Below are 20,667 nucleotides of genomic sequence, written 5' to 3' on the forward strand. Positions count from 1 at the left end.
AGGCAGAGTGGGTGACAAGAGTCTAAGACATTCCACCAGAGCTGTGAGGTAGAAAGATGGGGCCTTTCCCCACAGGTACTTTCTGGGTTCCCAACCTTTTCCTCCTGGAGGGACAGTGGATCCAAAGATTGTTTATCGATGGGCACTTGGTACTTCCTTCTCTGAACCTTCCTTCTGACAAGTCATGACTGAACTGAGAGCTTTAGGAACTAGAGGATCACCTCACCAGCTGATCACGTAACACTTGCTCAGGTGGGGATCTTGAAGCAGAGTTCAGAAGGGAGTGGTGATTGAGATGATGGGTTTTGGAGTCAGATACTCCTGGCTTAGAATCCAGTCTATTCTCTATAAAATGAAACAAGGAACCCTAGCCCTAGAGAGCTCTAGAGGCTTAAATGAAAGAACATATGTGAAGTACATAGTGTAGCATCTAGTATGCATTTTATGTGAAAAACCAAGTGAGGTTCATATAGGAGGAGCCTCCTACATGTCCCTGGAGTCCATACTCATAGTTCTTAGGATAACTGTAGTATATGTGGAGATTGCAGTGCCCCAAGATAACGAAGATTGCCTTGGCTAGCCCAGAGAAGATGTTCCCTCTTCTTACTCAGTGCCAGAAAGCTGCCATGAGGCAGTGTGAGTTAGGATGTCCTTTTTCAGGGCATGTCCTGTGCCACCCTTGGAAACAAGTACACTGGCCATCTTCTCAAATCCTTAGATGTGTTCTGCAGTAATGTTGTATTAGAAAGTGCTTTATGATGATAAATTTCAGCACTAATTCTGGGTGTGTCAGAATATCATGAACTTCCCTAAATTCTTACCACAGCTGTTATAGGTGGTATACTGCACTCCTGGGGTAGACACTGGCCAGATAGTTGCCTGTAGGATAAGCCCCCTAGTACGGCAAAGGGTGATTGCTAGTCATCTAATGATTCTAATGATATAGCTTGATCCTTATTCATTGAACCTCTGCTACAGGCCAGGAGCTGTACCCAAGCATTAAGATTCCCAGATATTCCATCCAGCCACCCAGACAGAGATGGACTTATCTCCAGTTTTCTGTTTTTTTGTTTGTTTTTTGCCATTCCTGGTCTTGAACTCAGGGCCAGGTACTGCCACTCCCAGTCTTTTCTAAGTAGTTTATTGGAAATAAGAGTCTCATGGACTTTCCTGCTTGGACTGGCTTTGAACCACAATCCTCAGATCTCAGCTTCTTGAGTAGCTAGGATTATAGGCACGAGCCACCAGTGCCCAGCTTTTTTTTTTTTAAATAAACAAATGACTTTGTTTTGAGACATGATTTGCCTGTGTAGTCTAGGCTGGCTTCTAACTTGAGAGTCTCTCAAGTGCTGAGCCTACAGGCACGAGATACTATGCTTACAAATGATTCTTGATTAAACAACAATTTTAGAGTATTTTAGGGAGTCCATTGAGGCTTTAAAGCAAAAGAGAATTTCTGAATTAAAGTTTGTAAAGCACTCTAGCTTATAATGAAAGTGAGATTTCAATACAATTATTATTCCTGCCATAGCAAATTTAAGTTGTATCATCTTGGGCAGATAGTTGGTGGTAATAACTAGCTGGAACATGGCTTTTTGGGCTTCTTGAATAAGGAAAGCACTCACCTGATTTGTGGCATTTACATCTTTCTGATTTGTTTCTGAGAACTTGGTTGTTTTAGAACTAGGTTTGAAGAAGGTTTCACTTTCTCGAGTTCTCCCATGTTTCATGTGGCCAATTCTATTTAAAGAAGCAAGAGTGTATACCCTTTAGGCCTTTGTGGGGACATAAGATACCATCTGCCTGCCTAGGCAGTAAGGTCCTTTTTCCTAGGCACTAGAAGAGTAGACCCTTCTTTGTCCCTGAGGATATCAGAGTGGCATAGTTAGGTTGGTACACACTGACCAAGATCATTGAATAATTATTAGGAAACTATGCATCAATTATACTTGGGAAATATGATTCTCTGGGGTATTTAAAATCACTCAAGGTAAGTCAAATGGTTTGGATAAGTGTTTCCCAAGGTCTGTATAATAAAGATTTGTTTTCCAAGGTAACACTACTAGAGGGTCCTTAGGTTATTCCAGGTGTGCCCTCAAAGGGGATTGTGGGATCTCTAATCCCTTTAGCTCCCTGTTTATTTTGCTTCCTGGCCTGAGGGAGGTAGTTTTGCTTTGCTATGTGCATAGGACCATAAAGTATTGCCTTGCAACAGGTCCAAAACAACAGAGCAAACTGAAACTGATCATGAACTGGAACTGTCAAATTTGTGGGCCAAATAAACCCCTTTCTCTTTATAATCTAACTAATATATTTAAAAAACACTTATGGAAAGCTGGGAAATGATAAGACCATTCCTAATTCCCCCACCCTCAGCCCAAAGAATCAGGCAACCCAGTGCAAGTCAACTGCATTGAAAAAGTAAATTGTTTCTGGTACATTGATGGGGAGCTACCTTTGGAAGGACATAGTTTTTGCTGTTGGAACAACTACAGAAATAGCTATTGTGATAAATGTCTTTGGAGGGAAAAGGCAAGAGCAGCCTCAGGTAGACTGAAGGCATCGCCTGCTTTCTCATGTCCACATTTCCAGGGTACCCTTTATTATCTCCTCCCATGAAAGAGAGCTATAATTCCTTTTGATTTTGCTTGTTGCTATTTTAGTTTTTTATGTCCTACAGAATGATAGCACAATGACTCACTAGCAAGTTTCTGCACACCAGAAGCACCAAGACAACAGACTTTATATTTGCTCAACTAGAATGTCCTATACTGACTGCAGATAAAAAATGAAGTCGAGAGTCAGAAGATGTAGGTTCAGAACCAAGATTTATTGATAATTTCCTGTATAATTGTAGATGATTTATTCTAGTCTTTTCTAGACTATTCTAGACATTTCTAGACTTCAGTGACTGGGTGACTCACTCTAGGGGACTGGGTGAATTTAAGTGAACCATGTGAAAGCTTTTTGTAAAATTTAATGCACCTAGTAACAAAAACTAAGTGAAAGCCTTTATGAAAGATAATGCCCAGAGCCACAGTGAATGGCAAGAGTTAAGCCAACATTTGTCTTACCCTTTCTTTTGATGAATGGTGTTTTCCCCTGTCAGCCTGTAGAGGGCAAACTTGAAGTCAGTAATACCTAGGTTTTCTATGGTGAAGCTGGTGCTCCTGCGAGTGCCACAGATCAAGGCTCCAAAGTTGATGATGGAGGAAGGGCTGATGCTGAATTTGGAGTATACTGCATTCACAGAAAACTTAATTGGGATGCTGGCAATGATCTCACTTCCATCTGAAAGACTGGGCTCAATTATCTGGAAAAGGAAGTAGGATTGGGAAGATATTAGCTACTTCATTGCTACAGAAATCCCTTGATTATCTTCTTCCTTTCCCACGTTCACCAATGATTTGAACCTGGGCTGTTTACTTCCCCCTCTGTATTAATGCATTAACAATAAGTTTAGCACACACTGAGGACACAGAGCTTGGTATGTAGGAGCCAAGTGACTATGTCTCCTCTTTTCCCATTCAGTTTTGTACTTCATGGAATGCAGATGCCTTGTCTCAGGTACTCCCTAAAGCCCCAGGGGCACACTTCTATTGTTCTTGTTATTTCTGCTGAATTTGCACACTGACCCACTTGTGTCTACTAATTGAGATCAAACCCTGGTGTACTCCATATGGTTGTCACCCATGGGCCATGAGTTAGACCATGTGCCCTTTTTCTTCAACAGGAGACCTACAAACCTGCCACTGAGTCAAACACTGTCACCTGAGCGCTCTCACCTGACAACGCAGGATGGGCTGGTGATCAATCTTCACTTCTTTTTTTGCACGAAAGAATACATGGACATTTGTGGCCTTTTCTGAGATAGACAAGGTGCCCTTTTTGGGTTGGATTGAGATCATAGAATTTATATTGCTTGTCGTCAGCCCTAAGGAGTCCACATAAAAGCTGAAAGACAAGAATAAAGTGACTATTTAAGTCATTACTGGGAACCCATGATGCCAGAGAGGACTATCTAGGCTTTTCAGGGCTTGCCACCTCTGTGGCCATGGTTAACTACTAACTATGCTAGAAAAAGGTCCAGTATGCGTTGTCCAGTGGAATTCAAGATGGGGAAGAATGATGAAAGGGGTGAGACATCAAGATGCATTGTATTATTATAAACTGATATGTTGAATTAAAACCCCTTTGTACAACTACTTAAATATTATTAGTAATACTAGTATTAACCAGGCCAGAGATTGGTGCTTGAGGCAAAGATGGCTATCCTCTATCCTATGCTCAAGAAGTGTCTCATTTTCTCTAAGATAGGGAATGTGATACGGAAGCCGGAGGAGCTGAAGAGACAAGGCATGAATGAGATAAGGCAAAAGAACAGGAAGTGAAGTCCATGGCCCAGTGGGGTGAGGTGAGCATCACAGAAAGGAACTGACTCAGGATAGCTGTGGAAGGTCTGGAGTGGGTTCAAGGAGCTTAGGCAGAAGTAGGACCCCTGGAGTTGCTGTGGGGGTCTGCTTGTTTGCTTTCCATGCTCTGGGGGACCAGGTGGCTCAAGTGTTATGTGGCTGGTGCCTGTGCCCCTTCCTGCACATTCTTCAGTGAATCCCTGATTTCCTGCTCTAGCCAAAGGATGACTTTGTTCCTTGTACTGTGTCAAAGCTGAGCTGAAGTCTGTCACGGTTTAAGCCAAACAAATAAATGGGCAAGATTCTATTCAGCACGAATTGCAAAGTGACACTGGCTTTCCTTGGCATTTATTCACATTCATTTAATTCAATGTACAGTTTCATTGCTTCTAATGAATGGTGGTGTTGAAGTGGGGTGGTAGTTTCAGTGCTCTTTTAGTTGAAATGAAAGGATCAGGAACATACTGAATTTCTCCCAAGCCTGCAATGGGAGGTCCCTTTGTTAGCTGTGAATTCCTCTGGGGGAAAGAATCACCTCTTATACAAATCACTTACTGCTGCCAAGGAAGGCCATGTGACTTTGAGAAACCTCCTCTTTGTTCCTCACCCCAAGCCACCTTTTCTACTCTGAGGAAATTCTCCTACGTAAACTCGGATCTGAGTATGAACTGAGCAGACTTTAGTAAGCCACTATTTGGATTCTCTATTAACAGTGGTTCTAAAAATTAAAAAATAATGGCTTTTCTTCATAGAGAATCTTAAGTAAGAGCTGACTTGTAGAATGGATCAGAACTAGAAGTAGGGCAGGACAGTTTGAGGCCAGGCCATTCCCTGAGTCCACCCTCAGGACTCTCCTTACCCTCAGGACTTACTACAGCTCCCCCTGCCTCTTGCTTTACTATCTCCCTCCACCCCTCAGACCCCTGTGGCTCCAGACACATTCAGAAGCTCTCCAAGGGCCCTGTTCAGTTGTAGAGTCAAGTGTAAAGTGAAAAATCTCTGCTTTTAGTAGCTGGAATTCCATCCACTGAAGCAAGGGAGCCAAAAAACAAAGCATAACAAAACAAAACACAGAGCTATTCTTATGATATCCTTAGACTTGATTGAAGAAATTCCCCCAGTAATTCTAGTATTCCCCCAGTAATTCCCCCAGTAATGAGTGGTTATGGACAGCCCCATGCCTAGTGGGATTCAGGCTACCTGAACATGATCTCATATTTCCCACGGTTCTTCAGAGAAAGAGGCTGTTTCATCTCCTCCATGACCTTCAGCGTCCCAAAGTCAAGACCTCCTTCAGCTCCTGTAGAAGCCAGGGATGGGGTGGGGCTGAGTGGGTATGGAAGACAGAGCAGGGGACTATCCATAGAAGTCTATAGTGGACAGTCAATAGTGACCACTTCAGACATGTTTTCTGAAAACCATGGCTTGAAGACCGCAGGGAATGGAACTTCAACAAACAGTAGGTGCTGCTTTTGCCCTCAGTTCATCCGGATACCTCCCTTAAGATTCCTTCCTGGGGTCACGGTCCTTTCATACCTACTATCAGCTAGAATTCTGGAACTTTAAAAGTTTTTGCACAATTTACAATTGTGATATTACATAAAAGTTAGTGCTTCTTTATTTAGCACTGGATCTAAGTATTTCTTCAAATTATTGAAACTCCTCAAAAAATGTGATCTTACTAAATAAGTGAATGAATGAATGAAAAAAGTGTGATCTTACTGGCTGTATAATGCTCCCATTATGGTTGTTTCATAAGTGATGTTATTATCCTTATACAAATATTATTTCATTGTTGATAGGTATTTAGGTGTTCTTAAAATTTCCATGATTATTAATAATACTGCAATAAACAACTTTATACAACAGCTAATGATATCTAAGCTAATATGGACCTCTAGCACTCCATGAACCTTGCAAAGAAAGAGGCCTATCAGGGAAAGGAAGGGAAAGGACAACCATATGCTCAAGGGAGAGACACACTGAGGTGTTGGGGCAGCATGGCAGACAGAATAATAAGTGTCCTCCATGATACTCAGCCTAATCCCTGAAGTGAATAAGATCCATTGCATGGGAAAGAAAAAGGAAGGACACTAACCAGCTACTCTTACACACAGAGACTGTCATGGCTCATCTTAGTGGCTCAAAGTAATCATTAGGGTCCTTAAAAGTAGAAGAGAATGACCAAAGTGAGAGAACCAGAGAGGTGGCCATGTGAGGGGATTTGGCCCAACATTGTTGGGATGGAGGATGGAGGATGGGACGTGAGCCAAGGAATGTGCCGACATCTTGATGTTAGCCTAGTAACTCCTGACCTTAGAACTGGAAGATAATGCATTTGTGGGGATTTGTTAAAATTAAATTAAAATTAATTTTTTTTAATTAATTTTTTTGAGTCAGGTTCTTGCTATATCCCAGACTGGACTTGAGGTCTTGATACTCCTGATTCAGCCACCTAAGTGCTGGGATTACACTCATGTACCACTATGTCTAGCTTAATTTTTTTCTTTTTTGTTAGTCGTGGGGCCTCAATTCAGGGTCTGGGTGCTGCTGCATCTGAGCTTTTTTTTTTTTTTGGTTCAAGGCTAGCACTGTACCATGTTGAGCTACAGTGCCACTTCTAGTTTTCTGGTGGTTACTTGGAGATAAGAGTCTCACAGACTTTTCTGCCTGGGCTAACTTTGAACCATGATCCTCAGATCTCAGCCTCCTGGTAGCTAGGATTACAGGTGTGAGCTGCACCTGGCTTTAATTTTTTTTGAGACAGGTTTTACTGTGTAGCCCAGGCTGGACTTGGACTTGAGAACTTTCTTCCTTGGCCTCCTGACAAACTGGGATGATAGGCAGGTACCATGCCTCATGCAATCTATGTTTTAACAAGCCAAATAGCATGTGGAAATCTGTTATGATAGTGATAGAAAACTAAGGCAGGCAAGAAAACATGTGTTTATGTTTATTACCAACTGTTCAGGGAATAGGTCTGCAAATTTTATATTTATCATAACCCTTTGCTATTCTCCAGTTGGAAAATTACAATTGGTAGTAATGTCACATCGCTTTGGATTTACACTGCTATACCTCAAATCACCAAAATTGTCTTCTCTCCAACCGACAACCACCACAATCCTAGCAATTAAATTACTGGCATTCTCTACACAGAAATATATAACCGACTATACTACACAAAATACACAATTTCTTAACACCCTTTCCTTGAAGGAGGCTACAGACCTTTGGGGAAGGTGATGTCCAGAGCAATATCATAGGATTCTGCGAAGACCATAATGTTTTCAATTTGCACAACACCAACCAGATTATCTGCATCCAAAACCTGCCACAGCAAGAGAAATTATTCATAAGAGCAAGACCGATGAGGTGCTTAGAGCCTGAAAGATGTAATTGGAAGTGAGAATCGCACAGAGGAGATGGAAAGGAATGTTTCCAAAGATAGTTAGGTGTAGGTCTCTTACCGTCATTAAGTGTTTGGTGCTACTCATCGCACTCTCTGGGGAATACGGTATAGACAACAGAAGAAGCTGCATTTTCATCATTCTTTTTACTAGCTTTATTTAGGTGACTTTCACCATATTAAGTTTAGGCTGAGTTGACACAATCAGTAGGTGTTCGGTTGTGACCTCACACGAGCCCTAACAAGCTGTGGTTTAGCTGGGTCATGTGTATGGTCTCAAGTGTAACTGAAATACAGAATTTACCCCTTGGTAAATTCCTTTCATAGTGACCTCTCCAAGGATTTGCTTGCTGCCTGCCTCCTGTAGCCGCTCATAACCTATGGGCTCTCCAGTGATTCCCCAGCAACTAAAGAAAGAAGTTGGCACAGCCAGAGGACTCTGTTCTCAGCCATGAGAAATCAGCTTTGAGCAACACTGCTTTTCTGGAACTTGCAGTGATGTGCAGGGCAACATATTATGGGCTGGAGATATGAAACAGGGATGAGATGAGAGCATGTAACAGAGAGACATGGTGTGTGTGCATGTGTACTTGTGCATGTGTGCACATGTGTATGTGAACTCAGTGTACACATATTTTGACAACTTCACCTCCAACCGAATAGCTTTCTTGATGTTGATGGGCTTGGAGGGCTGGAAATGCACATGTAGGCTAAATTCTCCCTTGGGTGGGATGGTCCCCTGCATCATGGATGTGGTGAAGTCATCACCCAAGTGCTCCAGGCTGGTGATCCGCCAGGCCACAGGCAGGGGTGTGACATTGCGGAGGATGACTATCTTGGAATCTTTTCTGCAGAGATCAAAAGAAATGTCACTCGTTTTAAGTAAAAAAGAAAAAAATCATACTTTTTCTTTTATGGGTATTAAAATTTTTTCTTTGCCCTTCTTTCCTGTTGGTTTTCTTGAGGTCCCTTAGTTTATGAGGCTTGGCTAGTTTGCACATATATAAATAACATCATTTAAAATGGAAAAGTTGTAAAACAAGTCTCTATATTTCTGTTTTATTTATATATTATATATTCAAAATATTTATATATTATATATAAGTAAATGACATCATTTAAAATGGAAAAGTTGTAAAAAATGTCTCTACAGTTCTGCTTTATTTAATTTATTTTTTTCCAGTCCCTCGGGCTTGAACTCAGGGCCTGAGCACTGTCCCTGGCATCTTTTTGCTCAAGGCTAGCACTCTACCACTTGAGCCACAGCGCCACTTCTGGCTTTTTCTATATATGTGGTGCTGAGGAATTGAACCCAGGGCTTTCTGTGTACAAGGCAAGCACTCTTGCCACTAGGCCATATTCCCAGCCCTCCTCTATGTTTGTTTATCTATATTCACCATTTTTTCATTTTGTTCTCTTTGTTTTATGTTCCCTTTTATACCCACATCATTTAAAAAACCTTTAAAGTTAAATTGGAGATGAGAGTGCTTTGAACCTCTAAATGCTGGAGTACATACTTCCTAAGATCAAGAGCATTTGCTAAAATAAAGCAAGGAGACAACATAGATCTATCTACAGTCTATCATTTCATCCACTTTTCATATTCAAATTTTATCTTGGTTCTAATTATTAATTTTTCCCAGTTAAGGATTCAATCCAGAATCATACATTGCATGGGATTCTCATGTATTTAAAACAAACTGTGACCTACACAGGGTTATGTTCTATTCCTGTTTGCTTGGGACCAAGGAGTTTCACAGGATGCAGGACTTTTCAGTGTGCAAACTAGGCAAGTCCACAGTAAATCAGGTGACAATCATAGAATTTAATGTTCTTTAAATTCCATTCAAGTGCTGGCATCATCTAAAATTCTCACCTGTGTAGCAAGAGTCGTTCAAAGTGTAATTGCCTGGGCTCCAGTTCCAGTTCTGGGCGAATCCCCTGGCAATGTAGTTTGAAGATGGCTGGCTCTGGGTTCTCCTTGATGCAGCAGACAATGTTGTCTTCAAAGACACCAACTGCAGTCGGGTAGGCCCATACATTTAGCATCTGATAGAAGAGTCACAAGACAAATACATTTACACTGAGAAGACCAAGGTCTTGAATTTCCCAAGAAAACCTTGCCCCATTGGACTTTTCCCATGTCATTGTACCTGCTTCTCATTGGGCTTCAGAATCATGTTCATGGGCTCCAGAAAATAGGTGCTTGCTTTGGTATCATTCTGAAAACAGAAAAATGCTTCCACTTCCATTGGGGAGTTGTTCAGGATTGTCAGCACCTCCATGTTACCTGGGAATAAGGATGACTTGTACCTGGAAATGGACAGGAACAGGGATGTGGTTGTAGATAAGGAGCCTGTGAAGTACAAGGCAATTCAACAGCAGCATGGCTATGTTGAGACACTGGCAGGATGGCTGAGAACTCGAGATCTGTGGCTGTGAACTTACTATGCACTGCGATATGACCCTCATTCCCACCCCTTTCCAGACAAGCCTTGGTGGCCTTATCTAAGATTAGGGGGACAATATCCTAAAAGATATTATCACCTAACCAAGTGTGCTTGATATTAAGTGAGATTGTATGCCTGAAGCTCTTCGGACAGATGGAGAAATCAAATACTTAATGAATGGTATTTTTATTTCAAACATATGTAGAAATATGCAAATCTATCACCAGGAGAGATTATCTTTTGAGTCATCTGCCCTTTCCCATTTGTATTAGAGATGACCTCATTAATGCCTTTCTTTTTCTGTTTTTGGTTGATCATGGGGCTTGAAGTAGGGGGCCTGGGGGCTGGGAATATGGCCTAGTGGCAAGAGTGCTTGCCTCCTACACATGAAGCCCTTGGTTCGATTCCCCAGCACCACATATATGGAAAACGGCCAGAAGGGGCGCTGTGGCTCAGGTGGCAGAGTGCTAGCCTTGAGTGGGAAGAAGCCAGGGACAGTGCTCAGGCCCTGAGTCCAAGGCCCAGGACTGGCCAAAATAATAATAATAATAATAAAATAAAATAAAAAATAAATAAATAAAATGAAGTGGGGGCCTGGGCATTGCCCCTGTGCTCTTCAGCTCAAGGTTAGCACTCTACCACTTTGAACCACAGTACCACTTCTAGTTTTCTGGTGGTTAATTGGAGATAAGAGTCTCATGGACTTTCCTACTTGGGCTGGCTTTGAACTGCAATCCTCAGCCTCCTGAGTAGCTAGGAATATACGGGCGTGAGCCACCAGCGCCTGACTCATTACCTTCTTTCCTCATACCTTTCCAGAATGTTATTGCTCTTACTTGAATTCACCTGGACTTGTTTACTATTTCTAGATTATTTCTGTTTCCCAGTACCTTTAGGGAGGGATCCACCAGGGTCACTGGAACATGTTCAGTTAGTGGTAATGAACAGAAAAGAAGCCAAGGGAGAAGGTATAAAGAATCATGATGAACATCATCAGAGGTCAGAGCACAGGTCAGGAAAACAGTCTGAAAGTGTTTAGAGTAGGCTCTGGTAGTAGATGAAATGAGAGAGAATGATAGAGACCACATCAGAATCAAAGAGTCAGAGAACTCTTTATGAATAATGGCTGAACTAATGGATCATTACTACCATCAATCATGGTGCTAAAAGTTTGTGCATGTTTCCTGGTTCATTTTGTACAAATTTGTAAGGTAGGCACTGTTATCTCCCCGGTTTCAGATGAGCTCAACATGGTTCAAAAGAATCAATTAATATCCATTTGAACTGGATTTTGATTTGGACCACTGTATTCACTATTGCCTGACCTTACATTCCAGTAAATTCTAGTGCTATTCTAAATACATGCTTCTGCTGTTGCTTCTGCTTCTTGTTGTTACGCTAAGGAACAAATTTAGGGCCTTGCACTTCCTAGGCAAGCATTCTTCCCTGAGCAAAATCCCCAATATCGTACATGATTCTCTGAAACATCACACTTCCAACTCCTGGGCCTCTCTACATATTCTGTCAAGCAACCTGACTTTTTCCCTTCCCTTCTGTTGGGCCTTCAAGACCCATCACCAGCAAACTTTTTAATTTTCACTTCCTACTCCAGCATTTCAGGAAATGAACTGAAAGTGACAAGGGAGTAGAGGACAAAGATGGCTGGTTAATTCCACCAAAGAAACAGAAAACATTCTCTATTTATTACAGTGAACACTTTATGGAATGAAGACAGAAGAAATCTTGGGTCTGTCTTCCTCCTCACCTTCTTGCTATACACATTAGGAATTTGTGTGCACTGAAAGAAACAATACCACTAAAAATTCTGCCCCAATTCTGCCTGACAGTCTTTATCAGTTCTTTTAATATGATTTCTCTTTTACAGAAAGTGCTTTTTACATCTCTATTTCCTCAATATCTCAAGCTTCTCCCTGCTCATTCTTTCCGCTCTCAGGACAATGACCTCCTATCATTTTGCTATGGATGCAATAGAGTTTGCACAAGAACCCTCTTGCCATTTCAACCTAATCTGTAATCACACCTTCAGCAGAGGCCATCTTGTCGCCCTCCCTCCTGGTATGACACGATGGTTCCTCTTCCTGGAAAAGGCCAGCCCCCACCATCTGTTGTGTTGTCCCAACCCACCAGCCTATTCCTTCTACTTGGCATACAGACAACATGAGAAAAATACCTCAACAAATAGCTTTCTTTGGACTTCCATTTTCCTTCCATCTTCCTTAGCAGTCAAGTTCTTTCAAAGAATTATCCTCATAATCTGAGTGTTGGTGGCTCATGCCTGTAATTCTAGCTACTGGGGAGGCTAAGCCCTGAGGATCATGATTTGAAGCCAGCCTGGGCAAGAAAGTCCATGAGACTCTTAACCAGTAAAACACTGGAAGCGTAGGTGTGGCTCATGTGGTAGAGTGCCAGTCTTGAATGAAAAAGGTAAGGGACAGTGCCCAGACCCTGAGTTCAAGCTCCATTACTTTCACACAAATCCATACTTATCCTCATACCTTGTCTTCATTTCTCACCACCTATGAACTCTTGAACCCATTTTAGCTTGGGCTTTACTGGACTCTTCAAAGGATTCTTGATAAGGTGCCTGGTGTTGACCCCTGTGGATGTCTACATCTTCATCTTTCTGCCATTTTTTGGTACTCAAAATAGCTGATTTCACATTTTTTCATGGATCCACGATGCTGGCTTTTTCTGATCTTTCTTACCTCCTTTATAGATTCTCCTCTTGTTCTTTGGGGCTCCATTTTGGTCCTTCTCTTCTTTACACTCTCTCTTCTTAAGCTACCTCATTTTCACCCATGACTTTTGTTGTCTTGAAGGTAGATCTTTATTTGTGAACCCAATCCATGGACCCTAATCTCTGCTTTAATTGGCTTCTAGAGATATCATCCAAACACCTCAGGTTGGGCAGATCTCAAAGTGAACTCTTGCCCTAGCTCTTAAGAAATCTGGCCATTTTAGGGAAAGTGATACTTCATTCATGCAGATGTTTAAACAGAAGCGTGGGATACAAAGAGCTAGTTCTTCTGATTTGTGGTTTGGGGCTAATTGATGCTGCAGTAGTAAAAGCTATGTCTACAGAGAAACTCTCCTTGTGATATTCATTAACTCAAATCCAGGAGTATGAAATCTGTTTGAAAAGAAAACAATACTTACTTATCTCTTGTTTTCCCACAAAGCAGTGGCCCGAAGTAAAACTTGTCCACGCTTTTAATATACTTCTTAAAGATGACTTCATGTGACTTGATGCCTTTCTTCCGTTGAGGGAACACAATTCTGGATGTGGGAGGAAGAGAAGAGGGGAAGCTGCTTGAACACATGTTCAATGGCACTGTGTGATGTCCATGAGCCCAACACTCCTTGTTCAGCAAAAGGACCCACATGTCTACAGACAGTATCTGAGGATCTTTATTGAGGCTTTATCTCCTTTGCTCCCCCAAGAAGAATGTAGTATGGTCATATTGTACATATGTACACATGTACACATATAAGTATATGTATGCATAGATAGATGTAATAGATATAGTATGGTCTGAACTTGTGAAGACTCTTAGAACTGAGTTGGGGGCTGGGGATATGGCCTAGTGGCAAGAGAGTTTGCCTCGTATACATGAGGCCCTGGGTTCAATTCCCCAGCACCACATATATAGAAAACGGCCAGAAGTGGCACTGTGGCTCAAGTGGCAGAGTGCTAGCCTTGAGCAAAAGGAAGCCAGGGACAGTGCTCAGGCCCTGAGTCCAAGGCCCAGGATTGGCCAAAAAAAAAAAAAGAACTGAGTTGGGCTCTTCTGACCTAATTTGTGCAGCTATAAAAATTCTCAAAACATCTTTCTGGAAAATTACTCCCAGTAAAAACTACAGTAGGATTTTACTTGTGAACTTGCTCTGCCTTTAGGTAATGCATAGACTATACTTGTGAACTTGCTCTGCCTTTAGGTAATGCATAGACTACATAGTGGTGTCCAGTAGCTCAGAAAGAAAGCTTTCCCATACAGATTCATCACATATTCATTTCATACAAGTCCTAGCATAAACATGAAATTGGTGGGTTGAGTGTGGTGGTTCATGCCCATAATTCCTGCTACTCAAGAGGTGGAAACAGGTGGTTCATGGTTTTAGGTTAATTCAGGCAAAAAAAATTTAGTGAGACCCTATTTCAACAATAACCTGGTATGGTGGTATATGCCTGTGGCTCCAAATGGGAGTAGGAAGATAATAGTTTGAGGCAAGCTAGGCAAAGTGATCTGCAAGGTATTACATGAAAAAACAAATTAAGAACAAAAGGATGAGAAGTGTGGCTCAAGTGATAGAATTCTCACCTGAGCAAGGCCTTGAATTTGATTTCCAGTACCAAAAATAAAAAGGAAGAAGAAAAAAACTTTACTTGATAATAAGCAAATCTAGCCAAGTGCCCATGACTTACACCTGTAAATCCTAGCTACTCAGGAAGCTAAGATCTGGAAGATTGTGGCTTAAAGTCAGCCCAGGCAGAAAAGTTTGTTAGACTTCATCTCCAAAATCACCAGCAAAAAGCATGGCTGGAGGCATGGTTGAATTGTTAAGAGTGCTAGCCTAGTAAGCATGAGGCCTTGAGTTCAAACCCTACTATTGGAAAAAAAAAACCAAACAAACTACAAACTAATTGGTTAGAGGAAGACCCTTTTCACGTTTATTCTATTGTATCTCAGCCTGGGAATACCTTGTGGTATTATGTCATCTCTGTGGCTTTGGGTCAAAGTCTAAGACCTCTATCTCAATCAATCAATAATCTGGGTATGGTGGTGCACTCCTATAATTGTAGCTACATAGGAGGACTAGGTAGGAGAATTGCAGTCTAAGGCCTGTCTTGGGCAAAAATACAAGAACTTACCTGAACAATAACTAAAGCAAAAGGGTTGAAAGGTGGTAAAAGAGCTACCATGTTCAGAGTACCATGGGAGAAAACCAAAACATACCTGTTGATTTCTTCTTTTGACATAAATATATATACTTACTTTGGATCTTGGCATATGTAAGGGTAAGTGCAGACACCCCTACAGTAAAGCTGGTACTGGCGGCGAGTTCCAAGGATCTCAAAGTTAAATGTTTGATCAAAGTTCCCAAGGTCTGAAGAAGAGAAATGTACTCGCAATGTCACCTCTCCATTGGCTGGCACGATCCATCGGAAGTGATTCAGCCTGAAATGACCACAGAGCCTCTTAAAGGGACAGGGCTTCCTTCTGGTCACGAGGTCTCAGGAGTGCTTCCTGGGAGAGGTTCTGTCCTCTAGGGTTAGGCATGGTGAGCCCTAGGGCCCTACAGGCGAGACAGCCCTCTTCCTCACTGGTGCTGTGATGGCTGTATCCCAACTTGGGGCTCTAGCATCCCTCCTCCCTGGCTGCTGAGGGGGGGGGCCCACCTGGTAATCTTCTCTTGAGAATGCTGCCCACTTAAGTTGTTCTGGTCGATGTCTGCCAGTGGGGGGAGAACCCCTGTAGTTCCCCCAGTAGGGCCCTTCTTGAAGGCCATTCGACGTTTGTCCTTTGGAGGCTCCCGGACTGGTTCTAATGCTTTTTCTTTCTGTTTCACTTTGCCTCCCTTACCTGAGGTGGCCTGTTCTTCTTGGGTCTAAATTAAAAATGAACACAAGGTTGTGAATACTCATAAATCCACAATGAAGACAGATATGCCTGCGGTGTGCCCATAGCCAGGTGGTGGCGCTGTAGAGGCTGGATGCTGAGGCCCTGAGGGACATGCCTCATGGGGTAGTGACAAAGGCCAGTGTTTTCCTACTCAGGAAATCAGTTCTGGAAGACGAGACAGTTTAAACCCCCATAGAGCAAACTGGAAGTTGGCAGGGGCTTGTAGGTTGAATTCCAACTCCTGGCAGTTCCTTACCATAGCCAGCTGGTCTGCCAGCTTCTCTGGTATTGCTTAGGCTACTTGTCCACTTGGCTTCCAATGGTGAATGTTTTGCTGGCGTAGCCTATCCCCATTCCTCCCCTCTCTCTTCTCTTTGTTCTTAGGATTTACATGGTATTTATTTATTTATTTTTGAATCTCTTACTAGTTGGGCACTGTGGCTCACGCCTGTAATCGTAGCTACTCAGGAGGCTGAGATCTGTGGGACTGAGGTTTGAAGCCAGGCCAGGCAGGGAAGTCTGTGAGCCTCTCATTTCCAGTTAACCACCCAAAATCTGGAAGTAGAATGTGATTCAAGTGGTAGAAACCTTGGGGAAAAAAGCTAAGGGACACTGACCAGGCCTTGAGTTCAAAAGCCCTAGTACCAGCACAAGAAACAAACAAACAAATCTCTTACTGTTCTCAAAGAAAAAATAAATACGTGTTTAATTAAATAACGTCCAATTTTCCTATTATGATTTCCATGTTTCTCAATCTATTTTTTGCATTTATTGTCCTTTATCATTTTTACTTTAAAAACTGATCAAGAAAAATTTCCAAGTTAAAAGTCTTTTACAGTAAAAACTAGCATTAATGGTTGGTAACACTTAACCATACTTGTTTTATTATTCAGTTTTCTTCTGAATCATTAGAATGCATGTCACAGATGGTCTTTGCTTCTAAATACTTTTGCCTACATTCCCTGTACTACCACCATTCTATCATCACACCTAAGATATGATAATTTTATCAAAATACTCTAGCGCGCAGTTCATATGAACAGTTTCCTCTCTGACTTGGGCACAGTGGCTCACAGCTATAACCCTAGCTATTCAGAAGGAAATCACAGGATCAAAGTTGAAGGACAGCTTGGGAAAAAAAGTTAGTAAGACTCACATCTCAACAAAAAATTGCTGGGCATGGTGGTGTGTGCTTGTCATCCTAGCTATGAGAAAGCATGAATAGGAAGCTCACAGTCTGCTTTAGCTTGGATGAAAGGCATGTACTATTTGCTCAGCTTCTTCCATTGAGGCAGAGACTCGTGGATTTTTCTGCCCACAGCTGGTTTAGAATCATGATCATTTTAATTTCAGTTTCCCATAAAATTAGAACGTGAGCCACGATGCTATGAATTGAGAAGAATCTTGAGAACTTATCTGCTTGAGCTGGGCTGGAATCACAATCCTGATTTTGGTCTCTTAAATAGCTTTGAATACTGGCCATGAGCCATTGGCACTTTGCTGAAATTTAGTTTAATATGTTTTCAGACAAAGTGATAAAAATCACACTAAGCAAAGTGAGCCAGACACAAAGAAATGTAGACTCTATGGTTCCCCTCATTGGTAATAATTAGTGCATGTCTAGGATAGTGTTAGCAGAAGACTGCAATGGCTCAATAGTTATGTACATATGAACACATAAGATGGTGCTAAACAAAATGAACTCTAAGTTATGGAAATAAATGGTTTGTCATTGTTGTTGTTACTTTCAATGTACCAGGTAAAATTATGCCTTTTCCTTTTGTCTTTCTTCTCCATGGTTTTACCCCTGATGTCACTGTAACTGATTCTGGTACCCTGGATACTGTATATACATTTATCGGAACCAGGAAAGGGAAGGGGAACATAAAAATGGAGAGACAAAGGGTAAAAGGCGGACCAATGCAACAGCAATACTTAGAAGACAATATGCTGTAAACCAATTGTACAACTTGACGGGGGAGGGAACTAGGGAGGGAGAAAGGTGGGAGAAAAATGAGGGAGGGGTAACAAGTATGATAAGAAATGTACTCATTGTCTTACATATGAAACTGTAACCTCTCTGTACATCACTTTGACAATAAATAAATAAATAAATTTAAAAAGTGACCGTGCCCAAAATATCTGAACTCCCTTGGTAATTTTTGATTGTTGTTATAAAGGTAATGTACGGGGAAGTTACAGTTACATATGTCAGATAAACAGTATATTTCTTTTCAGACAATGTCATCCTCTTGGTAATTTCTCTAACAATCTATCCTTTCCCTGATTTTGTTTTTCCTTTTGCAGGTACCGAGGTTTCAACTCAAGGCCTTGTGCTGGGTAGGCACGCATTCTTACACTTAAGTCATGTCTCCAGCATATAGTTATCATTTTAAAAGGGCTAATTTTTTTTGCCTATTTGTTTTTCCTGAAGTTGGACTTTGAAGTAATGTGACAGGTTCCTTAGATTATCCTCTGGGGCTTGGAAAGGTTGAAAGTGGAGCAGTGGTCAGGTTCAGTTTCCTCTTGGGTAGTGGGGTGGTCAGATATAAAGAAAGTATGACTTGGGGCCTTGTCAGAAGCTTTGATGCTTCCAGGGAACCCATATACCATGTCAGACTTAGGGCTGAGCCACATGAGGGTGTGTGTATGCCTTTCCTTCCCTGCCCTCTGAAGTGGTGCCAAAGCCAGGAGAATCAGCCGTTTTACCTTGGATGTAGCGGTGCTGGATGCGAGATCTGGATCTGTTTCTAGCTCTTTTTTCTCATCTAGCAGGGAGATGTCATCAGATGGTGGGAGCACAAACACAAAGTGCTTCAGGACATCTGTGGTTGGCAAGGGTGGCCGCTTCACTGGGTAAGAGATGATTGAGAATAGGGCGGGAGCTAGGGTGGGTGGTCCAGAAGACCCCAGGCCCAAGATGTCCAGGATCTTAAAAAGAAAAGAAAAAGACCTAAGTTAATTTCCTATGCAGAGGGCAGGCAAACCCTAACCTTTTCTTGGGTGAGAAAGGATGGCTCATGTCCCCTACTTTTTTCCAGAGTTCCTTAGAGACTCTCTTGCAACTTTGGGTATAAAGGACCTCAGGTTTAGCTCTGTTAGGGCTTTCCGACCCCAAGCCCTTCTACTTCTCATAGACTTTAATCTCTATTGCAATCGTTTAGCTGTCCCTCTTTGCAACTGGACTTCAAATTCCATTAAGACAGGAAGTAGGTTAGTCCAGCATGAGGCCTAGCACTTAACCAATCAGTTTAACTGAACAGGAGTAGCTCTCAAGGATCTGGTATCTGCGTATAGTGTTCTATCCATTTTCAGACCCTACACTAACTTTTCCTTTTTTTGCTTTAATGTTCTTTCTTAACAAAGGTAACATAAAGGATGGGAACAGGCCAAATATAGAAAAAACACATATGCACATACTCAAACAATCAATAAACAGATGATAAAAAGCAAAGTTATGGTATTCTTTCATTCTTCTCTGATACACAACACACCAGCCACCTTGAGGGCAATGGGGTTAAAATTTTAGTAGTGACTTTCTTTCCAGTCTGTAGAAGTCCCTAGAATAAGTATACTATGCCTAGATTAATTTTTGTCATTACAGCATTCTGGCCCATCTGAGTCCCCATTCTGTGGGCCAAGTGGCACAGTAGGACTAGCAAGTCACCATCTTTGTGTTTCCCTCCTGGGGGGCATTTAATGTGGAGCAGGAGTTCCCTCCCAGCTGTGTGATTCACTGATACCCAGTATTAAATTATCTGAGCTTAGAGGTTCAAGCAACAATTTAATCTGACTGGAATGTAGAGGGTGTAAAACAAGACAAAAGGATGTTCTTGGCTATGGGCCTTTTTTTTTCTTCAAACCCCATATATATTTCTGAACAAAATTCACAATTCTTGCCCTAAGGCTGGCCTTAGATGCAACTGAATGAAGATTGTCCTTCAACTGTCCTCTCCTTTTGGCCCCAGCATGAGACCACTATGGCACAATGTGTGTGAGCCCATATCTCATTGGTCTACCCACCGTCCCTGCCAGCCCATCCCTGCCAAACATCCCTCATAGTCTCTGTTCTTATAAAATTGTACCTACTTCCTGATCAATTGAACCAGAGGTCAGCAAACTGTACTCTATGCCCAAATCCGGTTTGCTTTAAAAAAAAATAAAAAGGTATATATGTGTGTGTGCGCGTGCGTGCGTGCATGCTGTGTGTGTGTATGCCTGCCAGTACCATATATTTTCTTGCCTAGCTTTCTTGCTCACTGCTGGCCCTCCATCACTTGAGCCATGCCTCTAGCCTGGCTTTGTGCTAGTTAATTGGAGATAGAGTGTGTCTGATTTTTCTGCCCAGGCTGGCTTTGAACCACAGTCCTCCAGGTCTCAGCCTTCTGAATAGCTAGGATTACAGGCATGAGCTGCTGTCCCCCCACACTTAGATGGAACATGGCCATGTCTATTTGGCATCTTGTCAGTAGTGCATTGGTATTTGGCTACATTTTGAGGCTGAGCTCAGTAGTTCTAACAAAGACTGTACAACATATAGCCTGAAATTTGGCTTTCTGGCCCTTCACAGAAAAAGACTGTCCCTTGACAAAAGTGTAGTACTCTCACTCAAACCTCCACCAAAGGGGATGTTGCATACGTAATATTTCTTTTTTTTTTGGCCAGTCCTGGGCCGTGAACTCAGGGCCTGAGCACTGTCCCTGGCTTCTTTTTTGCTCAAGGCTAGCACTCTGCCACTTGAGCCACAGCACCAC

At 42.0% G+C, this 20,667-nt stretch overlaps 1 protein-coding gene across 8 annotated transcripts in view; it reads right to left on the minus strand.

Annotated features, from left to right (window-relative positions):
* Hydin (HYDIN axonemal central pair apparatus protein) overlaps window positions 1–20,667 on the minus strand; it is a 261,224-nt gene that overhangs the window by 39,352 nt on the left and 201,205 nt on the right. For all 8 annotated transcript variants that reach the window (XM_048355151.1, XM_048355155.1, XM_048355153.1 and 5 more), the window contains 12 exons: window positions 18,623–18,844; window positions 15,691–15,899; window positions 15,287–15,469; window positions 13,449–13,568; window positions 9,975–10,134; window positions 9,698–9,870; window positions 8,471–8,669; window positions 7,644–7,743; window positions 5,613–5,712; window positions 3,786–3,954; window positions 3,075–3,313; window positions 1,626–1,740 (listed from right to left, as the gene is read on the minus strand). In XM_048355151.1, coding sequence (XP_048211108.1) covers window positions 1,626–1,740; window positions 3,075–3,313; window positions 3,786–3,954; window positions 5,613–5,712; window positions 7,644–7,743; window positions 8,471–8,669; window positions 9,698–9,870; window positions 9,975–10,134; window positions 13,449–13,568; window positions 15,287–15,469; window positions 15,691–15,899; window positions 18,623–18,844 — 1,989 coding nt within the window. The remainder of the gene's footprint in view (window positions 1–1,625; window positions 1,741–3,074; window positions 3,314–3,785; window positions 3,955–5,612; window positions 5,713–7,643; window positions 7,744–8,470; window positions 8,670–9,697; window positions 9,871–9,974; window positions 10,135–13,448; window positions 13,569–15,286; window positions 15,470–15,690; window positions 15,900–18,622; window positions 18,845–20,667) is intronic.

The sequence above is a fragment of the Perognathus longimembris genome, chromosome 10 (assembly GCF_023159225.1).
Source record: "Perognathus longimembris pacificus isolate PPM17 chromosome 10, ASM2315922v1, whole genome shotgun sequence".
Lineage (NCBI taxonomy): Eukaryota > Metazoa > Chordata > Mammalia > Rodentia > Heteromyidae > Perognathus > Perognathus longimembris.